This window comes from Chiloscyllium punctatum, chromosome 20, assembly GCF_047496795.1.
Source record: "Chiloscyllium punctatum isolate Juve2018m chromosome 20, sChiPun1.3, whole genome shotgun sequence".
In the NCBI taxonomy this organism is placed as follows: domain Eukaryota; kingdom Metazoa; phylum Chordata; class Chondrichthyes; order Orectolobiformes; family Hemiscylliidae; genus Chiloscyllium; species Chiloscyllium punctatum.
In genome coordinates, this window is record NC_092758.1 from 78,635,865 (window position 1) to 78,648,577 (window position 12,713).

General features: G+C 39.7%; 1 protein-coding gene across 1 annotated transcript in view; it reads left to right on the forward strand.

Moving 5' to 3' along the window:
* The first annotated feature begins 6,087 nt into the window (after positions 1-6,087).
* LOC140492212 (serine/threonine-protein phosphatase 2A 55 kDa regulatory subunit B beta isoform) overlaps positions 6,088-12,713 on the forward strand; it is a 580,700-nt gene continuing 574,074 nt past the window's right edge. Inside the window, exons 1-2 of the mRNA XM_072591099.1 lie at positions 6,088-6,160; positions 6,312-6,389. Coding sequence (XP_072447200.1) covers positions 6,151-6,160; positions 6,312-6,389 — 88 coding nt within the window. The 5' untranslated portion in view covers positions 6,088-6,150. The remainder of the gene's footprint in view (positions 6,161-6,311; positions 6,390-12,713) is intronic.

The following is a 12,713-nucleotide window of genomic DNA, read 5'->3' on the forward strand; positions in this document are numbered from 1 at the left end:
GATTGCAATAAATTGGTAAAAGCTTTGTGATGGAGATTTGAGTATAGGTAAATTTTCTGTGGGAAGTTCTGAAGGAAAAAGTCACCGGACTCCAAATTTTCACTGCACTTTCTGTCCACAGACCTGCTGAGCTTCTCCAGCAATTTCTGTTTTTATTTTAAATCTTCTGTAACCTTGATCCTTTCATTTTGGGACTGAGGACTTATGCAGTGCTTTGTCTCCAGTAGTCAGTGGTATATAGTCCACAATCATGAAGTTAAAAATCACACAACACTAGGTTATAGTCCAACAGGTTTAATTGGAAGCACACTAGCTTTCGGAGCAACGCTCCTTCATCAGATGATAGCGTCGCTCTGAAAGCTAGTGTGCTTCCAATTAAACCTGTTGGTCTATAAACTGGTGTTGAGTGATTTTTAACTTTATACACCCCAGTCCAACACCGGCATCTCCAAATCACAAACATGAAGGTAGTCTTTTAAGTAAACAACCTTGAGCAGACTGCTTGACCTTTACTTATTCTTTGTTTTATTTATGTTATAATCATGTGGCTAATGGTCCTCCCCAACAGCCCAATATGTATGCTGTTATCACTTGGACATAATAGATGAGAATGTGCCAGCATTTATGAAATGAAATATTAATGGTAAAGGAAAGAGTAGTGGTAATTAAGCAGGTGCTTGGCTACATAAGACAATCTTTCATACATGACAATTGATCAGATTGTCAACAGTTGATAGCCCTGTAACTAAGATTCCATTATATTCTATTCCCAAAATCAGTAGCTTTCAGGAAAATAAGCAGCTTTAAGTGTAAAGAATGTTTTTTCTCTTCAAGTTACCTTACCAAATAAACAAAATGGACCAACTAACTAATTCTTAGAATTCATCTATTCAAAATCATTGAGACATTGTCAAGCTGGTTTTTAGACCTTATCTAAAATTGTCTTTGGTCCGTTATCAGTTGCAAATTAACAGTGATTAAAAAGACAATAAATGGAGGTGTAGCATGTTCGTATGTTAGTGTACGTTAACATAAACATTATGATGAGAGGGCATGAATATAAATATTGGATTAAGTTAATTTTGTGAGAAAGGAAGTAACATTAAGGGATTTAACAGTTTTGAAATGGATAATCCATAGACCTGAACAAAATATATCTAAACTGTTAAATGAAGCAAGAGAAGAAACAATGAAGACTTTGACCTTCATTTTCCAATCCTCATGGCTCCATGCATAGCGCCAGAGCAATGGAAAAAAGCTAACATTGTATCATTGTTTCAAAGGGGAGGCAAGGATGGAGTACTTACAGGCCAGTCAACATACCCACAATAATGGGAAAAATACTGATGAGGATAAAATTATAAAGGATCTCAAAAGAATGAATCTAAGCATCTATTGCTGTTGAGGAATCCATGGACAGAATTCACTGAGTTAAGGTGAAGTTGGAAGTTTTGTATGGAGAAAGATCAAAGAGGAGTCATAAATTCTCTGTTCTGCACTACAAGAGCTCTTTATTCAGAGCTCTTTTACCAAATGTGAGAGCGGCCAGAGAACACACCAAATCTGGCTTTCTCTGGGGCTTAATTAAGGAGAGGTCAATGACACTCTAACTATCTCTAGTTGAGTACAACATTTTTAAACCTTTCACGTTACATAATTACATGCAACATTGACGTCATTGTTAGCCACGTGCCCTAATCTATACACTGAACACACAATCAATGATGGACAACTCCATGGACAACCCTGAGTTCTCCCATAATCTCATGATGTTTAACAGATACCTCCAATGTCTGTCTCCAGCCAACTGTATCACATTATTTGCCTATAACCTAAATCATTGCTTATCACTGAAAGCTTCCAAACTCTACTAACTTTAGTATGACAGATTATAAAGGATAATAATATGTGCAAATTGTTATAAAGTTTTAAAAATTAACTCTAATATTAACTGACTACAATTCTATGAAACAGTTGAAAAATTTGGAATAACCCCCCTCTCACTTCAGCCTGAGAGATCAAACAAACAGTCCTTCTGACTTGCAGTTGCAATAACAACCCCTGCTATTCTCATATTTTAAGTGAGTTCTAAACCAGGGTTTAGATTAGATTAGATTAGATTACGTACAGTGTGGAAACAGGCCCTTCGGCCCAACAAGTCCACACCGACCCGCCAAAGCGCAACCCACCCAGACCCATTCCCCTACATTTACCCCTTCAACTAACACTACGGGCAATTTAGCATGGCCAATTCACCTAACCTGCACATTTTTGTTTTGGATTGTGGGAGGAAACTGGAGCACCAGGAGGAAACCGGAGCACCAGGAGGGAACCCTCGCAGACACGGGGAGAATGTGCAAACTCCACACAGAGAGTCGCCTGAGGCGGGAATTGAACCCGGGTCTCTGGCGCTGTGAGGCAGCAGTGCTAATCACTGTGTGACTGTTTTACTACTTCTACTCTAAACACTTGCCATTAATAATTTTCATTTCTTACTCAAAAGTATATATCCGAATTCCACTGATGAGGGTGAAATTCAATCACTTTGCAACTTTCCCAAGTCATTAAATGAAACTTATTTAGATTCCACAAATAACTAAGGACATAACCACATCTTCACTTTATATTTTGTAATCTGTTTCTGTCTCTCTTCCCTTGATCTTTGGATGTAAAAATTTGCACTTAAGCTGCAGTTGTTTAACTCCCCATATTTTATAACCTCTTGTTCTCTTAGACGTTGGCTGTTTACATCATTTGTTGCTCCATCTTTCTCACTATTAACGTGGCCTTTTTTACTGTCAATGGTTGAACTGCTCCTAAAATTCAACTAAATCTCTGCATGGATGCTTGTGGGTTGCATTTCACAATATTCATACGGATATGTTTAATATGTAATGACAATTACCCAAAGAGTCAAGATTGTTGTGGGATCGTACTTTTCCTTCTACTCTTTATTAAACAACAAACTTGGGACCTTGGCTTAAATAGGCCTTTCAAAAATGCCTCTTATTGAAACTCTTGTGTGTTTAGAACTGCCTGTTTACAGAAACCCAAATAAATTCTTCTCACCGGGCACCTTTTATGACCTGTACGGGACCTTTCACTATCTTATCCAGTAACTCTGTTCGGAGATGACAAATCTGGCTGTGAACATCTCCTATATGTCAACCCCCTTTAGCCATCTTGTGTCAGCTTTAGTCATGGGCTGCTACAAATTTAGAAAGAATTCAAGAAGAATTCTGTTCATCTGGAGTTTGGTGGGAATGTGGAATTCACTGCCCAAAAGGATGAGTACGTATTTAAAGCACTGTAATTTTCAAGGCTGCAGCTCATCAACTAGCAAGTAGGATTTGGGTAAATGGCTACATGTCAGCAAGTGGAGACAAGATAGACTAATGTCCTTCTTTTGTGCTGTAAATTTCAATGATTCTATGATTGATACATTATCGGCCAGCATTTAAAAACATGTCTATACATTTCTACTCTTGATTTAATGGATAACCACTCACTCAGTGTCTTGAAAAATCATAGAGATCAGATTCATTCCAGATCTATGTTGTGTAGACTATTCTCAACTGGGATGATGGTTAGGTTCAGCATTCTGAAGCTAGGAAGGAGAAAGAAAATCAACTAGGTATCCTGTTTCTGATCACTAACTGGTGACCATTGCTAAAAACAGAGACATGTTGCTGAAGCTTTTTGGTTTGTACTTATCAGGACATAAGAACTAGTTGTAGTAATTCAACACCTGAAGTCTGCTCCACTATTTGACATGATCATGGTTGATCTCATCTCGGTCCCACTGCACTTGCCTGCCTGCTTTCCACAACCCCTCAACCCATTCCTAACTAAAAGTCTGTCTACACCTCTTTAAATTTACTCAATGTTCCACTATCCACCACAATCTGGGGTAGTGAATTCCCAGTCTTTGAGAAGTAAATCTTCCTCATCTCTTATTTAAATCCAAAAATGCACAATTTCCAAACTTCAAACAAAGATGTCAATTTATATTGCAGGAGAAATGAGTGCTGACAATCAAGTTTAATTGGACACAGTGTGATCAAAGAGAAAGCAAAGGGGAATTGTTGACTCCTGGGCAATTCAAAATATGTGCCAGTTATAACAAATTAGTTACCTTTGCTCGACATTGGTGAGGCCACTTTTGGAGTACTGTGTACAGTTCTGGTTGTCCTGCTATGGGAAGGATATTATTGAATTGGAGAGGGAGCTGATTTACAAGGATGTTGTTGGGACTGGAAGGTTTGAGTTATAAGGAGAGGCTGCATAGGTTGGGTTTTTCTTTCACTGGAGCATAGGAGATTGAGGGATGACCTTATAGGGGTTAATGAAATCATGAGGGGCACAGATAAGGTGAGTAGCAAAGGTCTTTTTCCCAGGGTGGGGGAATTTCAAAACTAAGGGACATAATTTTAAGATGACAGAAAGATTTAAAAGAGAGCTGAAGGGCAACTTTTTCCACACAGAGGGTGGTTTGTATGTGGAATGAACTACAAAGTGGTAGATGCAGGTACAGTTACGACATTTAAACGATATTTGGTTAAGTACAAAAATAGGAAAGGTTTAGAGGGATATGGACCAAAAGTAGACAAGTGGCACAAGCTTAGTTTGGGAAACTTGGTCAGCATGGACAAGTTGGAACTAAGGGTCTGTTTCTTACTGTATGACTCTATGTATATTATTTCCAGCAAGTGTAAATGAACCCTGTTAGATGTTCAACTGATTACCTTTCATTGCTTGTTTGAGTAGCTATTAGAGCACGCACAATTTTTTAGCAAGTGCTGTTTAGTCACAGAATCACATCTCAACATTTGGTTTGGGTTTTGTAACAGCAAACTAACTGTGTTCTATGCTGTATTATGAACTACTCAAGAATTATGTGATTTGATTTGAATAGCCAATTAATAGCTGGGAGATCTGGCCTAACAGATGATGATTGATTCTAATGTACTTAGAAAAAGAACACAGAATCAGTTATGATTATAAATGTGACTCATTAGTCATGCTCACAGATCAATTATTACTACATTATTTTGTTTATACATTGTACTTGCATAATAACTTTTTGGAACTTTTCTCCACTAACCTTGCATATTTTTTAAAAATAATGTTATCACAGTCTGAAGAAACATTTCTGCTGAATAATTCTGCCTATCCTTATCATGCAGTTAATTCAGTGACAGCACTTTAAAAAAGATGTGTGCATGTTGCTGCAGAGAATTAAGCACATATTCAGTGTAAGGGATTGCTGAGACATTCAAGGTGGTGTCTTTTAGCCAGGAGGTTACACAGAAGCCTCAGTTGCTTTTTTAAGAGTCTGAAAGTTCCAGTGGTGCTTATTTAAATAAATGTACCATTTTCTCACTGTCCTTTCCAGTATTTATCCAGAACTAGTGTTGTGAAAAACAGAACATCCAGTCATAACCTCATTGCAGGATGACATTTCGTTTGGATAACATTATAGTTAGCTGCCATACTTTCCCTCAGCATAAGTTGGATTTCAAAAGTGCTCATTGTATGCTTTACATCTGTAATGTAATCTTCTTATATGGGTGAAATGAAAAAGTTCAAATTTATTGCCCATAGCCTTCTGCAGGTGATGTGATGGTGGGCATTTTTTCCTGCAAATCTTTGTGCACCATTTGTAAATCCCACTAACGTTTTAGGCAGGGTTTTGACCTGCGATTGATGCAGTCAAAAGAGTGTGACTTACACGATTAGCCTCTCCCTTCTCCATTTGCTGAACGTTTTAAATTGGTTAAACTTATAGGTGACATCAAAAGTGAAGTCTGGAGGAAAAGGTCCACCACAGAGTGATTGCTGAGGCACATTCAGTGAAAGCTCAGCTTTGGGGAATTAAAAGAGACCTGACAGTTGGCACTTTTAATCTCAGGTGGGCGAGTGAAATTTGGACCATGCCAAACCCGACGATGGAGGAGGCAATCTCCACATCCAAGTCCCTGGGGAAAGATGGCTGCCGTTGCTAAGGAAGTGGGACCGCGCTGCACTTCCGGTCGCCTCCTATTGGTGGACGTCCTACTGGGGGGCGGGCCGAAGGCACGGGTGATTGACAGGAGCTCCTGGCTGCTGCTTCCACAGGAGCCGGGCACTGGCTGCACGGTCGGTTGGAGAATGATGCCGGGTAAGGCAGCTGCAGTAACATCTCCCCTCAAAAACCCGGAGCTGCCTTACATTGTGGCCAAAGTGTATTTCAGGCAGTGCGAATGATCGCGCGCGGCTTACTCTCCTTCATTTCGTTTTTAAAAATACGTCTGTCTTTTTATATATTACAGGCTTTGGAGGCAATGCAAACGACATGCAGTGGTGTTTCTCTCAGGTTAAAGGAACTGTTGACGAGGATGTGTCAGAAGGTAAACCTTATTTCCCCCCACCCCTTTACTGCCTCATCACAGAATAAATATAATTTGTACTGTAACGCAGTCACAACTTCCCTGGCAGTGCTGGTTGAAACAGGAGAGCGTTTGTGTGAGCTGATTTCCTCTGTGCCATGTAGAGCTGTAACCTTTTTTGAATGGCAGCTTTTGCATCCAAATTAAAAATTCCTCTTTCTTTCCCTGCACCCGATAAAATAATGAAAGACTATCTTAGCATTTGCATTCAAATTTTTACAATCGCAGCACTGATGAGTAATTGCTGCTGCTGCGACTAATTGCTTGTTTACAAGTGTCATTGGTTGCAGAAAAACAAAAGTGTTTAATGCTTTAAAAAATAATAGGAACTGAACATGTGTTTAACTGTCAGCACCAGACTTCCTTGACAGGATCCCTCGAATCTGTGTGGTGATAGGTTGTAAAAGCAAACAAGGTATTTGGTTTAGCCAGCTACTGGTTATGTATGTTTGGAAATTGGTGAGTGTGTAACAATGTTGACTGAACTCCACAATGTGTGGCAGTAAACTGTTGACCTTAATTGTTAACTTGGAGGATGGTGTGTGATTTTTTACTTTAAGTATTTACGTACACTTTGTGGATTCTTGCTGTGAACCTGGGGTAGCCGTACATGGATGTTGCCTGCAGTTAATCTGTCCATTATTGCGCCTACTTTAAGATGAGAGCAGTAATTTATTTTTGTACTATGGTAGGTAAATGTGCTATAGTGACTGTGCATCATGGGACAAGAAATTATTTCCCAAGTTATTTGCCGACTTCAGCCTGGTGTTTGTGGTGCTGTTAGTATCTGATAAATTGTGCAAATACCTCTATATTGCCAGCTATAATTGTGCACTTATTAGGAATAGGCTTGACAGGCTGTATGGTTTAGTTGTGCTTCTATTTATTATCTCATTAATCTTACTGTCTTTGAACATTTCCTAAAGTCAGATCCAAAAATGGTTCCTGATCTTGCTGATGTCAGGCTGTCGACCCAAGAAATCTTACCAGAGATGTTCATTTAAAAGGTTGCCTATGGGTGCACTGCCAGTTCAGGATACCTGACAGGACAGGCACCCACTTAACCTAATGGGAGCATCTTGGTGTGCTGTCTTGTTGACTGCCTCATGAGAGTTGTGTTCTGATGTGGCAGACAAGTGTATGAGGGGACCTAGGAAGATGTGAAATAATTAAAATTGGTTTTGGCCACAGCTGAGAGGTCATCATTGATGGCCTTTGGCTGCAGCTGTAACACTGTGGCAGATGCAATTCTGGGTTGTGAAAATAAATAATGGCGTCCTTATTTGTTCACTAACACTGGCCTGCACTGAAATGTAGAGACTCTCTTGCCTTATCGTTCATAGTGTTGGTCCATTTATTGCTGTTGAGAACCTGGTGGTTCCCCATTCTAGCCCCAAGTTGACACGAATCAGCTAACCACCACGACAAGAATGTGTGGGCCTGCAGATTCATCAATGACCTTTCAGATTTCCCTTCTCATCCTGTACCTGCAAGCCCATTGGGCTAGTGGGTGCTTGTTCTACAACGTATCCTTAGTTGGCAGTACACCAATAGACCACCTCCTGAACTGACCGTCTCTGGTAAGATTTGTTTGAGTGGACAGTCTGACATCACCAGTAAGGCTGGGACCCATTTTTGGGCCTGACATCGGAATATCTTCAAAGGTGATAACATTAGTAAGCTAAGAGATAGAAGCACAGCTAAACCATAGAGCCCATCGAGTCTATTCCTAATAAATGCACAATTGTAACTGGCAATATAGTTGTACAATGTTTGTTCAATTTCATTGCGCCATTACTGGAGCAAAATGTCTAAAGCAGCTGACTGGACAGTGGGCATTGATGAAAGAAGCACAGTTAAAGAGCTGAATTTTAAAGTTATCCGAAGAGAGAAGGATTAGGGAAGAGAGTGAATGCTCCAAAGCTGTGGCAAAGCCATTATGACTAATAGTGGAAAGGGAAGGATACAAATGAGGAATGTATTTGGAAAAGGAAGGGCGCATTTGATATGTAGTACTGGAAGAAATTGTAGAGGTAGGGGCAAATGGCTGAGGCTATTGATTGATTTATTGAGGAGGAGATGGATTTTGATTTCTGTGACTGAGTGATGGAGGAACAGAGGAGGATAGGCATGCCAGCATCAATAGTACATGGAGCTGTATATGGTATGGATGCTGTGATGATCCAAAAATTGCATTTCATCCACAGTGGAATTTGGGAGGCCCAAGAGAAGAATGTCACAATGTGCCAAGAACACAGGGGTTATCCACTTGGGGGACGACATAGGTATGTAGGCAGACAGCATTGTGGAACTTTGCAATCTTTGTGGTTGCCAAGATATGTTTTCAAGCTGAGCTTGGGGACCAAACATGACTGAGGTGGTATGTAGTGAGCAATGACAGCAAGTTAGAATTTTGCAAAATGAAAATTTAGTTCCTCACTTCCTCTGATATGCTAACACAGCTGAACATCTTTTAGGAATGAAATGGCTGATTTTAAAAAATATGCTGAGTCGTCTTTTCCACAAGATTTAAAAGATATTGTGGAAACTTGTTGACCTTAGAGAAGGCAGTTGAGAAGTTTGTGGAATTAAAAGTTGACTGAAATCCATTAAGTTCAAAATTTTCTTGCAACAAGAATTGCCTTGCATTAATAGAGCAATTTCCATGGTTTCAGAACGTTTCGAAGCACAGAAAAAGTGACATCCAGGTTTAGCACAGCAAGGTTCCACAAACAGTAACATGACAATGAAAGAAGCACAGTTAAAGAGCTGAATTTTAAAGAGTTATCCGAAGAGAGAAGGATTAGGGAAGAGAGTGTCGAAGAGAATCTGGTGTAGTGAAGTAGGTTGAAGGGTAAACACTGACCTTGCGCCTAAGGTAGCTTCCCTATTGTTCTCCAAATTATGCTATGGGATCTTTTTATGTTGACCCGAACTGTCAGATAGGATCTTGGTTTAGTGTCTCTCATCCAACAATATGCAGTGCTTCCTCTGAACTATAATGTATGGAAATAACATTATTTTAAAGCAAATCAGAGTTGACTGCTTGATGCTGTTGTTTTGTAGCCGCTGGTAGTGATTTATTTGGAGCAGCCCGGAAGGAACAGAATGCATGCTGGAATTTCAGAAGCCTTTTGGGCTCACAGAAGACCAGATTTTCTTTCTTCCAATCATTAATTCAGTCAAAACAAATCTGAAGTTGAAGTGCACATTAGCAAAAAAGCAGACAGGCTGGTTGGGACAGCTAGGTTTTTGCCATTCCAGCACTGTCTTTGTACAGTGCTTGTCTCAGCAACTGACAAAGCCATCAATTCCTGGAGAAATGTCAGGAATGAAATCAAAGAGTACCAACAACTGCAAGTTTGACACTTTGCTTTTATGAGTGAGTTAGCTCAAAATCATTGTTATTTTCAAACCAAAATTAATTAAACTTAGGTTTGGCTCTGAGTTGTATACTGTATACTTAATATTCTACCCTGATATGCACCCAAAAAGGCAGAATTGTGATTTTCAAAAAAAGCATGCCTAACCACTTCACGTACATTCATCCAATAGGATGTGATGTTTGCTAGAGTTATACCTTTTCAGTTAGAAATTTCGAAGCATAGAAACAGGCGTAGGCCTTTGCCCCTTTGGAGCCTGCGTTGCCACTTAATATGTTCATGGCTGATCACGCAGCTCAGTTGCCTGAACAGTACCTGCTCCGGTTTTCTCCACTTGCCCTTTGATCCCTTTAGCCCTAAGACCTATATCTGATGCCGCCTTGAAAACATTCAATGTTCTGGCCTCATCTGCTTTGTGGCAGAGGCTGTCTGATCTCTGGGTGAATTAATTTCTCCTTGTCCCCATCATAAGTCACCTACCCTGTATCCTTAGACTGGGAACCCTGATTCTGGATTCCCTGCTCATTCAGTGTTTCCTATCTAGTCCTCTTAGAATTTTATAAGTTCACCATCTCCCTCCACCCCATTCCCACAAAGTTTCCTCAACTCCTGTGAACATAGTCCTAACCAAACCAGTCCTGCCATCCCAGGAACCTTTGTTGCCTTCCCTCCATAGCCAAAACATCCTTGCTCAAGATCCACATGATACTCTAGTTCTACCAGAGAGACATACTTCAATAACTTTCTTTTAAATAATAGCCTGTCTTCACTTGTTAAAGTGATTGACTCCTCTCCTGGTGACAGAGCAGCAGATATTATCAAGATGTGACTTCAGTGTCAGGGTGGGTTACAGTCTAGTTTCTGAGTGGGCTGTCTGGAAAACTTTGACGTAGGATATAAAAAGGTTGTCTTTTGAATTTTTTTTCGTTTATTGTGTTATCATAAAGTAATCAGTTTTTATCATTTGTGCAAAAAACTCCAGAATAGAAGCCATGTTGTAATATCCAATTTTGCTATAAAGATTAGAAATGGTTGAAAGATTCAGCAGGCTTTAGCATTCCAGGTGAGTGACGTTTCACCAGAACTTATTGCTCCCATTGCTTTTTAAATGCATCTTATCTAGCAAGTGCAATTTGTAACTATAGCACTGATGTGGAGGTGCCAGTGTTGGACTGGAGTGGACAAGGTTAAAAATCTCAAACTTGTAGGACTATAACCTGGTGTTATTTGGAAGTACAAGCTTTTGGAACGCTGCTCCTACGTCAGGTAGCAAGCTTGTACTTTCAAATAAACCTGTTGGACTATAACCTGGTGTTGTGTGATTTTTAACTTTTAACTATAGCACCAAAGAGAATATTAGTTGTCAAAATTGTATCAAAAACAGAATTCAGAAAGACTTGATTTGTTTGCAGCCTGTATGCAGTACCTAACTCATATATTGCCTTGTCTCTAAATTTCTCATGTATGATGATTTGCATTTCAAATGTATTTAAATTTTGGCTAAAAAATAGCACTTCTAATGACTGTGGTGAGCTTACACTATCTTAGGTGGAGAAGGTCAGTGTAATGGGAAGGAATCAATGCTGTGAGAATGCAGGGGAAGGAATTGGAAGCGTGGAAAGAGAGGTGAAATATGTTTGTCTATGCATGTGGTGTAGTGTACACCTAAAATAAAATGCTTGATACACTTTACAAGTAAAATTATTGATAAATACCAAGGAAACATAGTTGCTTTTAAAATATTTTTTATCTCTCTCTGTCTCTCTCTCTCTCTGAGTAATGTTATGCACTGAATTTTAGATAAAACAAACTGAAAAAATGAGCGAGTACTGCAAATTGAGTGTTGGATTGTCACCCCACCATGTTATAAGTGGGAATGCATAATATGAGGTTCTGTGTGTTGTACTTCAATGTTCTAGGATGACTCATACACAGGCTATTAAAACATTGAGTTGCGTAGGCTAGAATATGTTATTGAGCAGTTTTACTCACAATACAGATAGTATAATTTTCTCCTGAACACTTGTTTTACTGATCTGCTAAAGCTCCACATGAGAAGCATAACCACTTAAAATATTCCTTGAAAGGAAGCTTTCCAACTATGAAACCAAATTAAGCATGATGTCTTACTTTTAATAAAGCTCTATTGCTTAGTTGGATTCCAGATTCCTTCCACTGTCATGCATTAGCTGTACGGACCCTAATCTTGGAATGCTTCTCTATTCCTCTGACATCCTCTCCTAATACAAAGCTGCTTAAAACTTATAACTAAGATTTTGGTCGTCGAGCAGAACATCCCCTCTTTTGATTCCTTGTTTGCTTTGGAATGTTTTATTATATTAAAGGAAGGAGTGGTGCTCTGAAAGCTAGTGCTTCCAAATAAACCTGTTGAACTATAACCTGGTGTTGTATGGTTTTAACTTTTCCACCCCAGTTCAACACCAGCACCTCCCAAGTTATTTTAAAATGGTTAGATAAATTTTATTGTTAGGTGATATTTAATGAAGGTGATAGAGGCCTCACCTATCTGTGGTGGGGCTGGTGAGAGCATCACTGCCTCTTCTTATGGGGATTATGTTGGCAATGGCAGACCGTCTCCAGAATTAAAGGCCCTGGAGATGGAAATACCTTGCCTCTTGAGAGCTGTTGGTTAGTCAGTTGCCAGCAACTGTGTATTGGTCAGCAGAGGTAGTGGTAGTTGCTGGCAATGCATCCACATGAGGTTCAGGATTGTCGAGTGCCCCAGGCCAGAGATGGGTGATTAGTGGGGTGGGATTTGTTGTGTGGGGCTCAAAGAAGTAAGTCAGCAACAAAGGCAGGGTCACTTCTCAGTGGGCCATTACCCTTCCCAACAGCAGGTCCCTTGATATAGCACAGAATACTTTTGAATGAGGGAACCCCT